At 40.7% G+C, this 22,470-nt stretch overlaps 1 protein-coding gene across 1 annotated transcript in view; it reads left to right on the top strand.

Moving 5' to 3' along the window:
• The window catches only part of ark2ca (arkadia (RNF111) C-terminal like ring finger ubiquitin ligase 2Ca), a 34,716-nt gene extending 13,305 nt beyond the window's left edge, over nt 1-21,411 (top strand). Inside the window, exons 3-8 of the mRNA XM_043714013.2 lie at nt 422-547; nt 1,929-2,055; nt 3,258-3,362; nt 10,463-10,558; nt 15,719-15,825; nt 19,967-21,411. Coding sequence (XP_043569948.2) covers nt 422-547; nt 1,929-2,055; nt 3,258-3,362; nt 10,463-10,558; nt 15,719-15,825; nt 19,967-20,084 — 679 coding nt within the window. The 3' untranslated portion in view covers nt 20,085-21,411. The remainder of the gene's footprint in view (nt 1-421; nt 548-1,928; nt 2,056-3,257; nt 3,363-10,462; nt 10,559-15,718; nt 15,826-19,966) is intronic.
• The last annotated feature ends 1,059 nt before the right edge of the window (nt 21,412-22,470 follow it).

The following is a 22,470-nucleotide window of genomic DNA, read 5'->3' as shown; positions in this document are numbered from 1 at the left end:
TTCTAAGTTCCTGTAAATAATGCCCCAGACACCTCAATCTCTCTTCATTGAATAAACCTGTCATCTCAAGGGACAGTCTATTGGCTAGCATAAATATTGGCGAGTGTTGAATTCTAGTGTTGAACCCAGCTGTGTTAATTAGAATCTAGGTTAAAACTGCTCAAATACTTTTCAGGCACACTAGTTTTAGAGAAAAGAAGTTTGGGTTTTCATCTAACCAAAGTCCCAGAGATAAAAGATTAGGTTTTCTAAATGTCTCATGCCACCCAATTCCTTGCAGGTACATTAATTTTTTTAAATATGATTCATTTTTGACTAGACGTCAATGGGTCAAACTCATGAAAATGGAGTTAGATTTTCCTGACTGGTTTTTGCCTACCCTCGATGTCACTTCCTCTAGTGTCGTTGTGTTACTTTGTAGACGGACACAGGAAAGAGCTCCTCCTTATCCCCACCGTCTCCGAACAGGTTTTGACTTCAGCAACCATCTCCATCCTGCTTCAGCATTGGGAACACAGCCCAGGTACCTGACTGAAGGCACTGACTGGTAAGTCCCAGGCATGTTTCACACGCCTTATTGATTTGTTGTTGTGAAGACTAGACTGGTAGACCTTGTGGTAGTCTGTTCTTTGATTCAAGATAATACTTTGTAAAGACTGATAAATGGAACTTGCACCACTCTTGCACAAATGCTAACTTTTTGATGTCCACAGTTCTGCCTTTGGTTGAGTCAAACTGCAAAACCGTGGATTAATGCTTCATTTAAAATATTGTCATAAAAACATACAAGTCCAGTCAGCATTCTGATATTATTGGACAGTACAATTTCCAGTCACACATTAAAGTCAGTTAGTTATTAAAGTATTCTTCATAGAAAGTTAACATTGAAGGGCAACAATAGATGCACATTATACGGCTGACACCTTAAAATCAAATTAAAATAGTTACAAAATGAAGAATTGAAAAACTCAATGCAAGGTTGGAGTAATTGGACATTAGGAGCTCAGAATTACATAGTGGTTGGAATGAGATATGTAAATATGGCCCAGTGTCAAACATTTTCTCCTTCATTGTGTTTTTCTGTCTTGGTTGGTATGAGCTAGCTATGTATTTTTCAGTATTGGTCGATGTGTTTGCCATAAACAGGGAATAATTCATTTTGAGGGGTAGGAGCTACTTTTATATTTAGATATTTGAATGCTATGTCTGGATGGGATTTCTATATTTGTACAGAAATGTCCTTTGTGGGAGTCTGTCCTCCATATTGGTATAAAGTGGGCAAGATTTTTGCTGAAGGAAAGATAATATAGAGAGATAACCTTGTACTGGAGCTGTCAAGGTGAATGAGATGAATTGAAAGTATTGAAAGGTGGACACAGACAGACATGAAAATAGGAGCAGAAGTAGGCCATTTGGTCCTTTGATCCCATTCCATCATTCAGTGTGATCATGGCTGATCATCCAACTCAGTATTCTTTCTCCCCATACACTTTGATTCTTTTAGCCCTAGGAACTATATCAATTCTTTCATGAAAACATTCAATGTCTGGCTACAAGTGCTGTGGCAGAGACTTCCACAGGCTCACCACTTGCTGGGTGAAGGAATTTCCCTCATCTCAGGCCTAAATGGCCTATTACATAGACTGTGACCTGTTAGTTCTCACAATACTTTGAAGTGGTGAAGTTGACTGAATTTGATCTTAGTTTGCATTTTGCCTTTTTATTTTGGGTCAATGTGCTCATGCCAGCATTCTATACCCAATCATTGTTTATCTCCTACATGGTTTAGTGTAGGTGGTGTATTCACAATGGGTATGATGATTTCCTAGCCATTAGTTAGTTTCAGAGTTGACAAAATCTGAGAAAACACAATATTTGCATCTCTGCAGTTATCATTTTCTCTTGATACCTATTTGTTATTTTTGAAGGGATATCAGTGTAGAGGCTGGTTTGCCCCATACTCAGTACCAGCCCCTCCCAGTACATCGTTTACACCATTACCTAGCAACACCCAGGATACATCATTTCTCTCGAAGTATGTCTTCAGCATCTGTGGTAAGGACTACTTTGCTCTGTTTTGGTTTATGCTCAATCTTGGCTATTCTTCCATTATTGCTGTTATTGTAGATACTTTCTCATCAACCTCTTCAGAAATTGTATTAAATACCTCTGGAGCAGGTGGGACTTTGAACCCAGGCTTCCTGGCCCAGAGATGGGGGCAATACCACTGTACCACAAGGCTTATTGCATGCTTGGTGAGGAGAAATGTCAATAGGTGCATGCCCTTTACATCATGGCAACATATTTCTATAATGCAGTGCCACATGGCTTATTATGGAGCTGCAAGCAAAAACTAAACATGGATTTACGTTCCAACAATGCCCTGCCAATTTATGCAGCTCCCTGATGCCTTAATGAGTTGGTGGAACCAGTTTGTAACAACTCTACAGACCCACGATCACAGTTTTGGTTTCCATTCCAAGTTAGTAGATGGTCTTGGGTTTGGTGGCACTGGTTACCCACAGATGAAATGCTGACAGTGGTGTATTGAACATGTTGCATGATGAGGAAAATCCAGGCTAATGTTCTGGGGTCGTGGGTTCAAATACCATATAGTTAATTCAATTCATAAAACCTAGAGCTGACAGCTAACCTCAGTAATGGTGACCACAAAATTACCATTGATTGTTGGAAAAATCTGCTGCCTTTATCCAGTTCAGCTTACATATGACTCTTGACCCATAGCAAAGTGACTGACACTTAATCGTGCTCTGATATGGCGTAGCATGCCAATAGGCAATAAATGCTCACTTGCCAGTGATGCCTATTTCCCATGAAAAAGGAATAAAGAAAAATAATCTTTCGTTGGAAATCCTCAGTTGGAGAGAAGAGATGAATCGGGTTTCTTGTAGCTATTTTGGACTTTGCTAGAAATGTGCGTATGTTAGTTTGAGGACAGGATTGAATTCAGCTGCAATACCTAACCACCTCTGCTTTTGGTTGAAATATTACTGTTTGGACTCACAGCTAAAGAGTGCTGAGCTACAGAATCATACACCTTCCAAACAGTTACCACTTGGTGGAGAGAGGAGTGTGGGTGAAATTTGACAAATCAAATAAAGTTCTCTAGCCACCTTCGGAGCAGAGAATAGCTACCTCACTTCAGATCACAAATTAATAGCGGGACCGTTCTGGTCTCTAAAGCTCAGTAGGTGGTTATTTATTCATCCTTAACAATAAAAGTCTGTGTTTTCCAGATTATTCCTGACTTGAGGAATTACTCTTATCCGCAACTTCATCTATTGGCTCTGCAAGGGTTAAATGGGGGTCGGCAGAGTCCTGCTGTTAGGGAAAGTTATGAGGTGCGTCATATTATGTTCAAAGATACTCAGAGAGTTTGCTTATTTGTTGTCTTTGAATTTTTACTTGGGTTTGCAGAAGATTTTCTTTCTTGGTATGCATACTTTACCTTTAAAAAACTTCACCTTTAAGGAGTATGCAGTATGTACAGGTCGTTCTGCACATTTTGTTATGCAATTGACGAATTGGAGATACTGTTTCTAAAGCATGAATTTTGAAAACATGTGACACGATTATATCACAAACACTTTAAGCGCTGTTTCTAAAACGTGACTTTTCTATAATGGAGGGTTGCACAAGAATTTCACAAATAGAAATCAGTTATGTTTGCTTTATAACTTTATTATGTGTTCTACTGTTTTAAACAATCTAACACTTGAAACATTGTTGAGTGATTGATTATTAAATCATTATTTTTTAAAAAAACAAGCAATTTATGAGGGCATCCCAACTGTTAGAACTTGGTCAAAGTTCCATGGTAGCCTTTGCTACACTGGGAGAAAGTGAGGTCTGCAGATGCTGGAGATCAGAGCTGAAAATGTGTTGCTGGAAAAGCGCAGCAGGTCAGGCAGCATCCAAGGAAGAGGATGAAGAAGGGCTCATGCCTGAAACGTCGATTCTCCTGCTCCTTGAGATGCTGCCTGACCTGCTGCACTTTGCTACACTGGACCTTCCAACCTAAAAGGTTTGACCAATGTCCACAGAAATAGGAAGACATGGTGAAACCAATGAAGGTAAAACCTCCAGCATGTAGAACATAGAACATAGAAAAATACAGCGCTGTACAGGCCCTTTGGCCCTCGATGTTGCGCCGGTCCAAGCCCACCTAACCTACACTAGCCCACTATCCTCCATATGCCTATCCAATGCCTGTTAAATGCCCATAAAGAGGGAGAGTCCACCACTGCTACTGGCAGGGCATTCCATGAACTCACGACTCGCTGAGTAAAGAATCTACCCCTAACATCTGTCCTGTACCTACCACCCCTTAATTTAAAGCTATGCCCCCTCGTAATAGCTGACTCCATACATGTAATGGTTCACCAATTCCACATACACAATCGATAGTGTTGGATGGCAAATATGATAATTCTGCCTGGATACTGCTGAATCAGCAATTGCCAGAGCTTTCTGCAATGCCCTGATCTAGCACTGTCACAATCCATGGAATCAGTCAGACATTAGACAACAGATCAAGCTCAGAAATGTCATGTATCATTTTTGATTCATGACTTAATATCAAAGTATCTACAGTGTTTTGATGTAATAGGCAGTTTCAAGGAAGCTGCAACATAGTATTTAAGGAAAAATGCAAACCTGTCCACTGACTCACCATGTAAATGGAGGGTTTAGATTAGAGTGGTGCTGGCAAAAGCCCTCTATTCCTGATGAAGGGCTTTTGCCCGAAACATCGATTTTCCTGCTCCTCGGATGCTGCCTGATCTGCGTTGCTTTTCCAGCACCACTCTAATCTAAACTCTGGTTTCCAGCATCTGTAGTTCTCACTTTTGCCCATATAAATGCAGGGTCCCCTTCAAAGCTAATTTGAGGATTGAGTTAGATATGAACAAGATGGATTCATTGAAAGAGTACAGCAGTACGCAGACTGGTGTAGCTCAATAACATACATCATAAAGAAGGATGGATCTCTAAAAGTATGCATCAATTCCTGACGCCTAATCACAGCTTTGAAATGGTACCCTTACAAAATACCCATTTTGGAAGAAGTTAAATCTGAGATTTGCAGGTGCAAAGTGCCTCCTGAAGTTCGATGCTAAGCATGGTGACTGGTCAAAACATCTTGTACAGAAGTCCCAAGAGCTCGCGACATTTAGTAGCCCATTTAGACGACACCTTTTATTGATTCCCCTTTAGGCTGTGTGTTCTTTAAAGGTCACAAGGGCCTCATTACATCATTATACCGGAATGCATCTGTATTGCCAGTGACGTTGCTGGGATGTGAAGAATAAAGCAAGAACAAGATCATAATCTGCATGCAGGGAAGGATTGGAGTTCAACATTCAGAGCACATCAACATGTAACAGATCAACTTCATTTATTCCAGGGTCGGCATATGTCCTCATCCAAGGGAAATAGAGAAGACCAAGCAACTGAAATAGCAGATGAAAGAGTAAAATAAAGCAAAAAGCTGTGGATCTGAAACACAACCAGAAATTACTGGTGAAACTCAGTGGCTGTGGCAGCATCTGTGGGAAGTAAGCAGAGTTAACATTTTGAGTCTGGTGATGAAGAGTCACTGGACTCGAAATGTTAACTCTGCTTACTTCCCACAGATGCTGCCAGAGGCACTGAGTTCCACCAGCAATTTCTGTTTTAGTACCAAGTGCAAAACCTTCAGCCTTAAAAGAAAACAGAAAGAACAAATTGTTTCAGAGGAAAGAGGAATCCCAGATGTAAAACTAAAATATTCAAAATGAGCTAGAGGCTTCAAATGAATAAAATAGTAAATACCAAGAAGATCTGAACTACTAGAAATAACTTGAGGAACAAAATCAGTCAATGGTTAATCTAGAATAAATCCGCATCAAGAGAAACACACTCTCGAACATCTGCAGACAATGAGAAAAAGCTTGATAGCACAAATAACAATAACAAACAATAAACCTAATGACTGTGGAAATAAACAACATTTCCAAAGTTACCATCATGGGATCTGGGTGTGTGAACAGATTATCCATAAGTTATACAGACTCATAGGCTCACTTGTTATTGTAAATAGTTAAACATGTGTTTGAAAGGAAGGTGTTATTGTCTTTGAGAGATTTTACCTTTAAGGAGTCCACATGTCCACAGTCGCTGTTGTGACTGTCTGCCAGTTAGTCATAGTGTCATAGAGATGTACAGCACGTAAACAGACCCTTCGATCCAACTCACCCATGCTGACCAGATATCCCAACCTAATCTAGTCCCACCTTCCAGCACCAGGCCCATATCCCTCCAAGCCCTTTCTATTCATATACTCATCCAGAAGCCTTTTAAATGTTGCAATTGTACCAGCCTCCACCACTTCCTCTGGCAGCTCATTCCATACACGTACCATCCTCTGCGTGAAAAAGTTGTCCCTTAGATCTCTTTTATATCTTTCCCCTCTCCCCTAAAGCTATGCCCCCTAGTTCTGGACTCCCCCCACCTCAGGGAAAAGACTTTGTCTATTTATCCTATCCATGCCCCTCAGGATTTTGTAAACCCCTCAGCCTCCGATGCTCCAGGGAAAACAGCCCCTGCCTATTCAACCTCTCCCTCTTGCTCAAATCCCCAATCCTGGCAACATCCAACATCGTTCCGATAGGAAGGAGACCAGAATTGCACGCAATATTCCAAAAGTGGCCTAACCAATGTCCTGTACAGCCATAACATGACCTCCCAACCCCTATACTCAATGCTCTGACCAACAAAGGAAAGCATACCAAATGCCACCTTCACTATGAGGTTACAAGATGTTCTTACAGAAATCAGTTGGTTTGCTACAATGTCTGTTTTCTAGTCTGAACTATATCTGAACTTAGAGGGCTTAATGCAGAATATAAATACTGAAAGTGGAAATGTTTTACCTTGCATACAAACACATTAAAAGGAAATAAAAATGGTGTTATATTCATGTCCAGTTTCCAGCTGAATGTGAGTTCATTGTAATCTCAGTTCTAAATATTTCACTGTTATTGACAGCCATGGAAATATACAGCACTGGATATGGTAGCACACCCCAAGAAAAGAAATTCATGGAATGTCTAGGGAACAGGTAATTCTGGATTTGGTGACGAGACAGACTTGATTAGGAAGCTTAAGGTGAAGGAACTCTTCTAGGGCAGTGACCATAATATATTAGAATTCACCCTGCAGCTTGAGAGGGGGCAGCTTGAATAAGATGTGATGACATTAGAATTGATTAAAGACATGAGGAAGGAGCTGGCCAGAGTTGATTGGAAGGGGAGCCTGGTAGGGAAGATGGTGGAGCAGAAGGCAGGAATTTATGGGAGTAATTTGGGAGGCACAGCAGAAATTCATCCCAAGAAAGAAGAAACGTACATGGTGGCACAGTGGTTAGCACTGCTGCCTCACAGCGCCAGAGACCCGAGTTTAATTCCCGCCACAGGCAACTGTCTGTGTGGAGTTTGCACATTCTCCGCTTGTCTGCGTGGGTTTCCTCCAGGTGCTCCGGTTTCCTCCCACAGTCCAAAAAAAAATGTGCAGGTTAGGTGAATTGGCCATGCTAAATTGTAAGTAGTGTTAGGTGAAGGGGTAAATGTAGGGAAATGGGTCTGGGTGTGGACTGGTTGGGCCGAAAGGCCTGTTTCCACACTGTAAGTAATCTAATCTAAAAAAAAGGGAGAATGAGGCAACAATGGCTGACAAGGGAAGTCAAGGGACGGCATAAAAGCAAAAGAGAAAGCAAAAATGTGATGAGGATTAGTGGGAAACCAGAGGATTAGGAGCCTGTAAAAACCAGCAGAAGACAACTAAAAAAGCAAAAAGTTGGTGAAAATGAAATATGAGAGTAAACTAGCTAGTAACGTAGGAGAAAACTACTAGAGGTTTTTTTTAGAAATTTAAAAGGTAAAAGAGAAAAGAGTGGACATTGGCCTGCTGGAAAATGAGGCTGTAAAAGTAACAATGGCACAGGAACTGAATAGGTACTTTGAATCAATTTCACAGTGGAAGACACCAGCAGCACACCAGAACTTCAACAAGGTCAGGGGCAGAAGTGAGTGTCGTGGCCATCACTAAGGAGAAGGTGCTGGGGAAGCTGAAAAGTCTGAAAGTGAATAAGTCACCCAGACCGGATGAAGTACACCCTAGAATATGAAGGGGATAGCTGAGGAGATTGAGAGGCATTGGTAGTGATCTTTCAGGGTCCTAGAGGACTAGAATGTCACTGGCTAATGTAAAATTCCTGTTCAAGAAGTGAGTGAGGCAGAATACTTGGAATTATAGGCTGGTTAATCTGACCTCAATAACTGGTAAGATTTTAGGGTCACAAAATGTGGCTCTGTAAAAGCACAGCAGGTCAGGCAGCATCCAAGGAGCAGAAGAGTTGACGTTTCGAGCATAAGCCCTTCATTAGGAATGTAGGAGCTCCCAAGGGGGCTGAGAGATAAATGGGAGTGGGGGTATGGCTAGTGGGAAGGTAGCTAGGAAGATAATAGGTGGATGAAGGTGGGGGTTGATGTGATCGGTCAGAGAGGAGGGTGGAGTAGATAAGTGGGAAGGAAGATGGACAGGTAAGACAGTTCAAGAGGGTGGTGTTGAGATGGAGGGTTGGATCTGGGTAAGGTGAGGGGAGGGGAAATGAGGAAACTGGTGAAATTAACATTGATTCCGTGTGGCTGACCACTTCAACTCCCCTTCCCACTCTGCCAAGGGCATGCAAGTCCTAGGCCTCCTCCACTGCCAAATCCTAGCCACCCCAGGCCTGGAGGAAGAATGCCTCATTTTCCACCTTGTGACCTTCCAACCACACAGAATCAATGTCAATTTCACCAATTTCCTCCTCTCACCTCCCCTCATCTTATCCCAGATCCAACCCTCCAACTCAGCTCCTCCCTCCAATCTGACCTATTACCATCAACCTCCACCTACATCCATTTTCCTAGCTACCTTCACTCCAGCCCTACCCCCTTCTATTTATCTCTCAGCCCCCTTGCCCCCCCCCCCCAACACATTCCTGATGAAGGGCTTATGCATGAAATGCGACTCTCCTGCTCCTCGGATGCTGCCTGACCTATTGTGCTTTTCCAGCGCTGCACTTTTTGACTCTGATCTCCAGCATCTGCACTCCTCACTTTCTGTAAGATTTTAGAGTCCATTTTTAAGGATGAGATTGTAGAGTATTCAGAAATGTATGGTAAAATGGGGCTGAGTGAACTTGGCTTTATCAAAGGGGTAGATCTCTTAGAATTCTTTGAGGAAGTAATGAGCAAGTGAGATAAAGGAGAGCCTGTGGACTGATCTATTTGAATTTCCAGAAGGACTTTGTTAAAGTGCTCTGCAGGAGGCTGCTAAATAAGATAAGACCCCATGGTGTTAGGGTAAGGTACTGGCATGAATAGAAGATTGGCTGGATAGAGACCTGGTTAGGGTGTATGTGGAGAAGATTTTTCCATGAGTAGGAGAGACTAGGGCACAGCCTTAGGGTGATATGACAACCCTTTAGAACTGAAATGATGAGGAATCTGTGGAACTCGCTGCTGTAGAGGCCAAGTCATTTAGTATCTTTAAGACTGGAATAGACAGGTTCTTGATTAGGAAGGAGATCAAGATTTATGGGAAGAAGGCAAGAGAATGAAGTTGGGAAATATACCAACCATGATCAAATGGGCCAAATGGCCTAATTATCCTTTTATATCTTATGGTACTATGGTCATATGTATCACCCTGGATATGTAGAACTTTGAATATGTATGGACACAGATAATTCTGTGTTCCATGAACATGATGATTTCCATGTAGCTATCAGTCTGAAGAAACTACAGGTCTAGCATGAGGTGTGGTGAGATAATGTGAAGACTGCCTCAACCATCTTCCAGGTTAATAGGAAGTAGTTTTTAAAAATCCATTAAAAGGTTAAGAGTTATATTACCTTATAGTCTGGCTGAGATGTTTACTCTTACTTTAAAGGAGGAAAGAGTTTATTAAAATTGCAAAAAAAAATTGAGTGACTGCTCACGACAAATACTCCCAGGTTTCAACTAGGCAGAAGTGGGTACTGAAGATGCTGGAGATTAGAGTCAAGGTTAGAATGGTGCTGGAAAAGCACAGCAGGTCAGGCAGCATTCCTGATGATGGGTTTTTGCCCGAAACATTGATTTTGCTGCGCCTTGGATGCTGCCTGACCTGCTATGCTTTTCCAGCACGACTCTAATCTTGACTCCCAGATTCCACATGAGTGACTAACAGTTACTGGGACAGTCCTAGATTTTAACTCACAGTGAAACAAAGCATTATTGTTATTCTAGGCATCTTTTTGGCCCTGAGTCCACAATGGCAGATTGACATGTTGTGAAAGCCATGGTGACGCCAGGCATTATGCTTAACCCTTGTGAATATGTTAATGTCATAATATATTGTGTTTCGCTGGTTTCAGGAACTGTTACAACTAGAGGACAGACTCGGTACTGTGAACCGTGGAGCCATGCAAAATGTGATCGAGAGGTGTACCTTCCCACACAAATACAAGAAGGTGAGAATGGATCCTACAAAGAGCTACTTGAGACATTCAATGTTTTTGTTGCACTGCCTTCATTTATGATCACAGGAGATATGTATGGAAAATTGAAAGACAAGTGATTGTTACTGGATTGGGTTAAGGAATGTGATAATAATGAGATTGAATAGAAGGACAGAGTGATGGAGTGAATGTGAATAGAGTACGGGTATGAGTCTGAAAGAATATGAGAGAGGATCTAAGTAGCAGTCTGGAGAAGAAAATAGAAGAAACATCTGAGAGATGGAAGAAACTTAGAAAGAAATAAAAGATGAGGACAGGATAAAGGTATGAGGAGACTTCAGGATCAGATGAGAAAATAACAGTTCAGAGGGCTTCATAGAGAATGAGGAATGTTTGGTAGGTAGTTGCTAAAAGGACAGTGATAGTTAAAGAGTTAGAAATGGGTGGGGTGAATGTGAGCCATGATGTTGGAATTAAAAGGTGTCTATCACTGTATAGCTGACTTTCTAATGTATAGCATATCAGGCTAATGTATGCAATTCAATTTCCTGTTAAATTAAACCCTTGATTTTGAAATCTTAAAATGCTTCACAGCTTTAAATGTATAATAAGTATTAATTGTGCTTCCTGTGCTAAAGAAGCACATTGGATGGAATCTTGTACCTTGGTACCAGGTTGAAGGTTTGGAAGATCCTGAGGGAAGAGCTTTAGTGAATTTCTACAGTGCATCTTATGGGTCGTACTCTGCTGCTACTGAGCATCTGTGGTAAAGGGGGTTTAACTTGAAGGTGGTACCAATCAATAGGGCTCCTTTTTCCTGGATAGTGTCAAGCTTCTTAAGAGTTCTTGGAGCTGCACTCATCCAGGCAGGTGGGGAGTATTCCATCACACTCCTGACTTGTGCCTTTTAGATGGTGGATGGGATGTGAAGAGTCAGGAAGTGAGTTACTCACCGCAAGATTTTTAGCCTCTGATCTGATCTTGTAGCCACAGTGATTACACAGTTAGCCTAGTTTCTGGTCAATGGCCAGGATATTGATAGTGAATAATTCAATGATGGTAATGCCATTGATTGTTAAGGATGATGGCTACATTATTTCTTTTAGAGATGGGCATTATCTGATGCTTTTGTAATATGAATGTTACTCACCACCTATCAGCCCATCTATCTATTTAGTGTCATACAGTCATAAAGAAGTACAGCACGGAAACAGACCCTTCGGTCCAATTCATCCATGCTGACTGGATATCCTAAACTAATCTAGTTCCATTTGCCAGCACTTGGCCCATATCTCTCTAAACTCTTCCTATTCATACATCCATCCAGATGCCTTTAAGTGCCTCCACCAATTCCTCTGGCAGCTCATTCCATACATACACCACCCTCAGTGAGAAAAAGTTGCCCCTTTGGATAGGAAGGAGACCAGAATTGCATGCAATATTTCACAAGTGGACTAAGCAATGTCCTATAAAGCCACAGCGTGACCTCCCAACTCTTATACTCAATGCTCTGACCAATAAAGGAAAGCAAACCAAATGCCTTCTTTGCTATCCTATCTACCTGTGACTCTACTTACAAGGAATTATGAACCTGCACTCCAAGGTCTCTTTGTTCAGCAGTACTCCCCAGGACCTTACCATTAAGTGTACACATCCTGCTCTGATTTGCTTTTCCAAAATGCAGCACCTCACATTTATCTAAATTAAACTCCATCTGCCACTCACCAGCCCATTGGTCCATCAGATCAAGATTCTGTTGTACTCTGAAGTAACCATCTTCACTATCCACTACACCTTCAATTTTGGTGTCATCTGCAAGCTTACTAAGTATACTACCTATGTCCACATCCAAATAATTTATATAAATGATGAAAAGCTGTGGAATCAGCAGCGATCATTGTGGCACACCACTGGTCACAGGCCTCCAATCTGAAAAACAACCCTCCAACACCACCCTCTGTCTTCTACTTTTGAGCCAGTTCTGTATTCAAATGGCTAGTTCTCCCAGTATCCCATGAGATCTAACCTTGCTAACAAGTCTCCCATGAGGAACCTTGTGGAACGCCTTACTGAAATCCATGTACGTCACGTCTACCATTCTGCCCTCATCAATCCTCTTTGTTACTTCTTCAAAAAACTTAATCAAGTTCACAAGATATGATTTCCCACACACAAAGCCATGCTGACCATCCCTAATCAGTCCTTGCCATATCAAATACCTGTACATCTGTCCCTCAGGATTCCCTCCAACATCTTGCCGATGTCAGGCTCACCGATCTATAGTTCCCTGATTTTTCCTTACCACCTTTCGTAAATAGTGGCATCATGTTAGCCAACCTCCAGTCTTCCGGCACATCACATACGACTATGGATGATACAAATATCTCAGCAAGGGGTCTAGCAATCACTTCCCTAGATTTCCACATGGTCCTAGGGTACACCTGATTAAGTCCTGGGGATTTATCCACTTTTATGCATTTCAAGACATCTAGCACCACCTCCTCTGTAATATGGATATTTTTCAAGATGTCACATTCTATATCTTCCATGTCTTTCTCCACTGTAAACACTGATGCAAAATATTCACTTAGTATCTCCCCACCTCCTGCAGCTCCAGACAAAGGCGGTCTTGCTGATCTTTGATGGGCCCTAATCTCTCCCTAGTTACCCTTTTGTCCTTAATGTATTTGTAAAATCCCTTTGGATTCTTCTTAACCCTATTTGCCTAAGCTACCTCATTTCCCTTTTTTGCCTTCCTGATTTCCCTCTTAAGTATACTCCTACTGCCTTTATACTCTTCTCAAGATTCATTTGATCTCTCCTTTTTCTTAACCAGACCCTGAATTTCTTTAGTCATCCAGCTTTCCCTACACCTACAAGCCTTTGCTTTCACCCTAAAAGGAATATACTTTCTCTGAACTCTCGTTATCTCATTTCTGAAGGCTTCCCATTTTCCAGCCGTCCCTTTACCTGAGAATGTCTGCACCACAGTCAGCTTTTGGAAGTTCTTGCCTAATACCATCAAAATTAGCCTTCCTCCAATTTAGAACTTCAACTTTTAGATCTAGTCTGTCCTTTTCCATCACTATTTTAAAACCAGTAGAATCATGGTCGCTGGCCCCAAAGTGCTCCCCCACTGACACCTCAGTCACCTGCCCTGCCTTATTCCCCAAGAGTAGGTCAAGTTTTACACCTTCTCTAGTAGGTACTTCCACATACTGTATCAGAAAATGTTCTTGTACACAAATTCCTCTCCATCTAAACCCTTAACACTATGGCAGTCCCACTCTGTGTTTGGAAAGTTAAAATCCCATACCATAACCACCCTATTATTCTTATAGATAACTGAGATCTCCTTACAAATTTGTTTTTAAATTTCCCTCTGACCAATTGAGGGTCTATAATACAATCCCAGAAAGGCGATCATCCCTTTCTTATTTCTCAGTTCCACCCAAATAACTTCCCTGGATGTATTCCCAGGAATATCCTCCCAAAGTACAACAGTAATGCTATCCCTTATCAAAAACACCACTCCCCCCTCCTCTTCTGCCCTCCTTTCTATCCTTCCTATTTGTAGGTTGTTGCATTAAATAATCAGTCTGAAGGGGTTACTGTTCATTTTTCATTGGCACTCATTCTGCTGGTGTCAGTCAGTGACATTCTACAATTTGTGGAGGCGACAAGGAGTTCTAGTCTCTCTTTCAGAGGCAGCAGATGTATTTGTATTAGCTCCTTAAAGTCTTAGTAATCATGCTTTATGAATTACAACTGTACTAATTACTATCATAAAAAAGACAGATCTGCTCAGAAAGAGGCCATTCAACCGTTAATGTGTGCGAAGTAATAACCAATATAAAACTAACTGACCATTCAAATCCCACCTTCCAGGAGCTGGCCTATAGCCTTACACAGATTACAGTGTTTCAACTGTAGTTCCAGGTATCTTTACAAGATGTAGGTGGAAACATAGAAAAGTTAAAAGGTTCGTTCATGTAATAAACCTTCTTTAAATCTAAGAACAGTGCCGCTCCTGTAGGGTATTGTATGATGGTGTATTCTCTGTCATTAACACTAGACAGGTCCATGACAAAGCAAAGAGAAAGGAGGATTAGTGACAGAAAACTGTCTCAAACAAACCTTACCCCCAGTACCATATCCTAGCAAATACCTCTAGGCACCAAAAATACCACATCGATGATCATAGGGACATTTGCCATCTTGGAAAACATATAAATGGATAGTATATTTACTCTCTGAAAACGGTCATAGAGTCATAGTCATAGAGGTGTACAACATGGAAACAGACCTTTAGTTCAACTTGTCCATACTGACCAGATATCCTGAAGTAATTTAGTCCCATTTGCCATCATTTGGCCCATATCGCTCTAAACCCTTCCTATGCATATACCTATCCAGATGCCTTTCGAAAGTTGTAATTGTATCAGCCTCCACCACTTCCTCTGGCAGCTCATTCCATATACACAACACCCTTTTCGTGAAAATGTTGCCCCTGAGGTCCCTTTGAAATCCTTCCCCTCTCAACCTAAACCCTAGTTCTGGACTTCCCCCACCCCAGGGAAAAGACCTTGTCTATTTACCCTATCCATGCCCCTCATGATTTTATAAACCTCTATGAGACCTTTGGTGATTTGCTTTTAGAGAAGTTGATTGCTACAGAGTGTCCTCAATTTACTAGTTTCAGATACTTCTATCAGCCCCTCAAACACAGCCAGTGTCAAAAAATACCAAACAACTGAGGATGCTGGAAATCAGTAACCCAAACAGAATTGCTGAAAGAGCTCAGATTGTGATACAATCAGTTCTGAAGACGTGTCACTGGACCCAAGACATTAATTCTGCTTTCTCTCCACAGATGCTTCCCAACCGATTGAGTTTTTACAGCAATTTCTGTTTGTGCAGTCAGTATCATTTTTGCTTTAAATGTATTAGCAATTTGCTCATAATTAAATTGCAGATACTGTTCCATGGTGGCGAGTATTTCTATGTTATCAACCAACTTGGAATTGAATCAGGATACCAAAGATAAAAGGCATGAAGTTGCAATTAATTTAAAAATGGCAAAATATTCATCATTGTATTCCAGAGAAATAAGCAATTTACTCCATTGTATCAATGAACCCGTGGTTCTATTAATTATTATTCTTTCTGCAGAGAATGCAACAGAATCTCAAGGAGCCAAAAGATGATGATGAGGAAACAGACCTTGACGAGAAATGTACGATCTGCTTATGTATGCTGGAGGAGGGTGAAGATGTTCGGTAGGTCAAAAGTGAGAGAAATTGCAAAGTGCTGACAGAGTCATAATGTTGAAAATTGTGGCGTTTTACAAAAGTGATGGATGCACTGTCTTATAGAACCATGATTATTCTTACAGGGAACAAGAATCAGTGACAATCTGCAACATCCTATGATTGGCGTAGGTTTTGTTACTTCTGTGAAGAATGCATTGACAATGTCCAGCTGAGGCTTTCAAGAGGGCATTGGTTGATGTGACATTGACAAGGTGCAGTGGGTGGATAGATGGCAGATGCCATTCAATGCAGAGTAGTGTCAGATAATGCACTTTGGTCAGCAGAACACTGAAAGGCCTAATAAAATAAGGGGTTTAACTTTAAATGAGGTACAGGAAAGAGGGACCTGGGTGTGCGTGTGCGCAGGTCGTTGAAGATGGCAAGGTAGAAGGCAAGTGCATACAGAGTTCTCAGCTTTATTATTACAAGCAGAGAGTAAAAGAGCAGGGAGGTGATGTTAAACTTGTACAAAACACTTGTTAGACCTCAATTGGAGTATTCTGGACACCACAGTTTAGGAAAGATGTGAATTAGGGTGTAGGTTTGCTCGCTGAGCTGTAGGTTTGATATCCAGACGTTTCATTACCTGGCTAGGTAACATCATCAGTGGCGACCTCCAAGTGAAGCGAAGCTGTTGTCTCCTGCTTTCTATTTATATGTTTGTCCTGGATGGGGTTCCTGGAGTTTGTGGTGATGTCATTTCCTGTTCGTTTTCTGAGGGGTTGATAGATGGTATCCAGATCTATGTGTTTGTTTATGGCGTTGTGGTTGAAGTGTCATAGTCTCACTACCTGGAACTCCAACTTACAGACTGGCCAAAGAACTACATGCAAGACTGAAATACCTAGTAGAAGAGTCACAGCACTCCATCCACTCCACCCAGGAATTCCCAAAAATCATCAAAAACACCAAAATAGAGGAAGACGAAACAATGATCTCATTCGACGTAATAGTACTGTTCACCTCCATCAACATCGTCCTGGCACACTTACCACACTTTTAGATGAGACCATCACACACACCCCAACCACCATCAATCACATTACCAACGAAAACATCATGAAGCTAGTGGACCTGTGCCTCACCACCCACTTCACCTTCAACAACATAATCTACAAACAAACTAACAGCACACCCATGAGACTTCCGCTATCAGGATTCATATCAGAAGCGGTAATGCAAAGACTCGAACAAACAGCCCTACCAACCATCAAACCAAAAATCTGGGTCTGCTACGTAGATGACACCTTTGTCATCACAAAACGAAACAAGATAGAAGAGACATTTAACATCATCAACAACACTCTCACAGGCATAAAGTTCACCAAGGAGGAAGAAACCGACAACAAACTCGCAATCCTGGACATCACAGTCGAAAGAAAGGACAACGGAGAACTACAAACCTGCGTATTCAGAAAATCGACAAACATTGACCAAATACTTAACTACACCAGCAACCATCGCAACACACACAAACGAAACTGTATCAGAACACTATTCCAACGAGCCACCACACACTGCAGCACAGACGAACTTCGGAAAACAGAGGAGAACCACTTATACAACGTATTCAAGAAGAACGGATACTCAAAAAATACAGTCCGCAGATTTCTCAGGAACAAACCACGACAAGCAGACCAAACACAGCCAGAAACCCTAACCACCTTACCATACATCAAAGAAGTCTCAGAAATGACAGCCAGACTACTAAGACCCCTCGGAATCCTAGTAGCACACAAACCCACCAACACTCTCAAACAAAAACTAACAAACTTAAAAGACCCAGTACAACCCATGGACAAAATCAATGTCATCTACAAAATTCCATGCAAGGACTGCCAAAAACATTACGTAGGACAGACAGAAAGAAAGTTAGCCACCAGGATACACGAACACCAGCTAGCCACAAAAAGACACGACCCTCTCTCCCTTGTAGCCCTACACACGGATGAAAAAAACCACCACTTCGACTGGGACAATACATCTATCCTGGGACAGGCTAAGCAAAGACATGTCAGAGAATTCCTCGAGGTCTGGCACTCCAATCACAAAGCTATAAACAAACACATAGATCTAGATACCATCTATCAACCCCTCAGAAAACTAACAGGAAGTGACATCACCACAAACCCCATCCAGGAGAAAGATATAAATAGAAAGCAGGAGACAACAGCTTTGCTTCACTTGGAGGTCGCCACTGATTACCTAGTCAGGTAATGAAACGTCTGGATAGCAAACCTACAGCTCAGCGAGCAAACCTACACCCTAAACCTTGTAAAGATGTGAATGCATTGGAGAGAGTGCGGAAGCAATTTACAACAATCTGTCCAAGAACGAGAAACTTCAGCTATGAGGGCATATTGAAGTAGTTGGAAATGTTCTCCTTAGAGAGGAGAAGGCTGACAGGTGATTTGAAGTTTTCAAGATCATGAGTGGGCTGGAAAATATAGATACAAGTTCTCACTTGTAAAAGGATAAAGAACAAGAGAGCATAGGTTTAAAGTGATGTGAAAATGAGGCAAGAATGATGGGGAGAAAGAAAACTCTGTAACATAGCGAGTAGTTAGGGTATGAAATGTACTGGAATTATGGTGGAGGATCAATTGATGCATTCAAGTGGACTTTGGATGACTATTTACATAGAAATAGTATACAGAGATTTGGGGAAAGGGCAGGAGATTGGCACTAGTTAATAGAACCTCCTGTGATTCTGTCTGGATAATTTTCAAGGTGTTTCCAAGGAGAGGAGTGTTGATAATCAATGCTTAGGGATTTAAGACTTAGCGAGGAAGTTAAAGGGATACGACATTATTTATTTAACCTTAAAGGTTGTGATGATCTGGAAAAGAAGTCAGAAATGGCAGTGGAAGCAATAATTTTAAAAAGGGAACTATTTGTCAGGGAATGGGAAGCACAAAATAGCTCTCTGGAAGATGAATAGATGATCTTATTTGAATCGTTCTCGATTCCATAAGATGAATGAACAGAAGTCGGCCTTTCAGTCCATGAGTCATTTAATGAGGTCATGGCTGATCTCATAATCATCAATTCCAATTTCCTGCCTTTTTTGAGCACTCCAAATCTGGACTCTTTTTTAGATTATTTTCCTCAGTCTTTAAAATTACATAATGTTTGGATTCAAATCTGCAAACCAAACTACTAATCTGGAAACTGTTTGGAACCAAAATTCGGATGTGATACAAACTGAACTCTGAACCCAAACTCCATCTGAAATCTGTACTTGAATCTCTATTCAGGCTGATGAAAGATTGATAAGTTGGAACTTGTTCAAATTTTAAACATGAAGAACTTTGAGATTAGCCAATTCTCAATTATGAAGAGGATTTAAAATATGATTGAAAACAAATTTGCACTGAAGGTGATTTCAAAATTCACACCAGATTTAAACATAAGTTAGAAGTGAGATGAGAATGCAGCTAAAATAGATATCAATATGATCGAATAATGAAAGAAAACGTAAGCAACAATCTTAAAATATTGTGAGATCATACAGAACATAGGGAGTCCATCATGTCAATGCTGACTCTTTGAAAGCATTATTTGATTACTGCTACACCCTAACTCTTTCCTCATGGCACACAAATGTTTCCATTCTCAAGGGATTTATCAATCCCTTTTTGTAAATTATTAGTAAATCTGCTACCATGAACCTTAGAGGAACAGCATTCCACATTGGAGTAAACTACTGTTCTAAAACAAGTTCAACACATCTTTCTACTCATTCTTTTGCTAATTCCTTGAAGCTGTATCCTGGCCATCCTTTCAATGACAAAAGCTTCTTTTCACATACCCTGTCAAATTCTAAACAGCTCTATGGAGAAACAATAAATGGCCTGATCTTGCTTCCATAATGTAATGTCCTTATGAAGAATTTTGGGTGATTAAGCTGGGAATAGACTATTCAGATTTTGCAATGAAGACTTCATACATGGCCAAAGTATGGCAGTATACTTCAGAAGATGAAGAACTGCATGAAGACAATTAAAAGGTATAAATCAAACAATAACGAGAATGTTTCGTGTGTAGGTCACAGATTACGGATGGTAACATGCTGAGCAGTGAAGAGTTTGTTTTGTGTTTTGTTCAGGCGGCTTCCCTGTATGCACCTCTTTCACCGAGTCTGTGTCGACCAATGGCTGGCTACCAGTAAGAAGTGCCCGATCTGCCGAGTAGACATTGAAGCACAGCTCTTACCAGACAGCTGATTGAGCAAATGCTCGCAACAGAATTCCACATGAGCAGAAAACACCTTTATCCCACAACATGCCAAGGGGTGGGGAGTTCAGCCTTGTAACCACGCATTGCCTTTTGAGTATTCTATTTTTGAAACTGCAAAATCTGAATCAAACAGTGGTGGCCTTGTGTTAAATGAGGGCTTTAGTCACTTTAGAATAGGGCATGATTGACATAGCCATTTGGACCACTGAACTGTGGGAGCTGGTTCTCCCAGAGGATAGTGGGATTTATCATTCGTATTAGAATTTTTTCTATAATCATTAATGGGCAAGCATATTTTAACTTAAGTTATTCATAAACTTCCAATGTTGCAAATGAGATAGTTGCACACTTGTCAGTTTCTTGCTTATGCTTTGGTAATGTGTATCAGAGGCAATCCTGGAATCAACCATTGTACTTTCCTTGCTAAGACATCCCAAAATTCTATCTTAATGCTTTCATAAACTGAGATCTTGAACGTTACTTATATTGTGAAGACAAAACCTGAAGGTAGATTTCAATTTTACAAACCTATAAATTGAAAGAAATACTTTTTTCTCCAGAGCAATGGATTCTGTCATCTCCCAAATAAAGTAGTTAATTCTGTGTTCAGTAACACTGTTAGAAAGAGTTTGTTAGGAAATGGATTGTGCTTTATAAGAATAAGCAGAAATAAAATGTTGCATAGCATGGGATGTGCTGGATCCTGGAACTGTAGGTAGTATTTAGTCAGCAAAATGTAACATAACTTGTAGGATTCAAAGGATAATCTTTGTTTTACATTGGGGATGTACAGAGGATACAAGGCCCTCAGCAGAATCTTTTGTCGGGAGAATAAGTGGGTTTCTGGTAGAGTCAATGATAAATTTAATTCTAAATTGTGAAGGATCATCGCCTGATTTCATGATTTAAACTTTTGTTTGTTTACACTGCAGTGGGATGCCTTGAGACATTTTAAAATGTTAAAGATACAAGACAAATTTAGATTGTTGGTGCTGTTGAAATACCTTTTCTTCTTCATTTGCAAGTGTACCAAAAGGCCTAGTGGTCTTATCACTATACTATTAATCCAGAGACTCTGGTAATGTCTGGGGATCTGGATTTGAATCCTGCAAGGGGCAGATAGTGGAATTTGAATTGGAATCTAGAACTGAGAATCTAATGATTACCTTAAAACCACTGGTGATTATGTAGAAATCAATCTGGTTCACTAATGTTCTTTAGGGGAGGAATCTGCCATCCTACGTAACTCCAGACCCAGAGCAATGTGGTTGACTCTAACTGCCCTCTGGGCAATTAAGGATGGGTAATAAATTCTGGCCTGGCCAGTGACACCCCATTCTGTGGATGAATAAAAACCATTTCCCTAAGCTGTTAGTGATGTAGAACTTCACAAAATCCATAGCCAGGAAAAGGAGTTCTGCATGACCCAAACTCTAAGTTGTAAAACAGCAAGGCAGGGTCAGGTAACACAATTAGTTTTAGTATATCTCCTTTGCAAACAACTTTGCCACAACTCAGTAGAATACTCTGCTCACTTAACATCTAGAATCCAGTCCATTGTTTTAAACAAAATGTACTAATCATTGTGACGCTGGTGCAGTCAAGTTTGTGTGTTTTCTGCTTGAAAGGATAATAGTGGAGAAGGGACTTTTGTCCCTTTATAGTGAAGGTCTTTGATTATTCCGTGTTAAGTATCCAGGATTTCTGCTGGTGTTCCAGGAAATTGTGTTTGAGAATTTGATCTCAATTTCTGAACAAACTGAAAATCTGTGACTTCAACCAAACTTTCTGTCTCTCTCCTAAGTATTAATATTTATGTCCCAATCTATATCATCCTGCTGCCATGTCTCTCATACTTATTATTTCAATTTATTGCTATCAATTCATCTGTTTTGTTCCAAGTAATAACATGTATTCAGTTAGATAGCCTTTAGTTTTGTCCTTTTATTAATTTTGTAACATCTATTGATTTATTCTTAGAAATCGCCTCTCTATCCCTTCCTGTCATATTAGATTGATCATTTCCTATTTCAATACCTTTCTCTCTTACCTTATCTCTACTCTATGTTTTCCCAAATTTGATCCCTTGCCCTCCCTATTTACTTTAATGTTCTCCCTACATCCCTAGTCATGAGGCTCACGAGGGCACTGGCTGCAGCATGGTTCAGAGATAGCCTGTCTTGACAGTATGGATCCCATTTTTCCCAGTTCGAATGACAGTGCCCCATGAACTGAAATCCGCTTTTCCCAGACCGGTCTTTGAGCTATGCATTAATTTCTCTAATCCTATTTCCTCTATGCCAATTTGCTTATGGCTCAGATAATAATGGTTTGCTTTTGCCCCTGTATTTTATAGTTTTATAATCCAGATAT

This window comes from Chiloscyllium plagiosum, unplaced genomic scaffold (assembly GCF_037043375.1).
Source record: "Chiloscyllium plagiosum isolate Xiang-an unplaced genomic scaffold, Cpla_swu_hap1 HiC_scaffold_1, whole genome shotgun sequence".
NCBI lineage: Eukaryota > Metazoa > Chordata > Chondrichthyes > Orectolobiformes > Hemiscylliidae > Chiloscyllium > Chiloscyllium plagiosum.
Note: the sequence above shows the minus strand (reverse complement) of the source record. Positions and strands in the feature narration are given on the sequence as shown.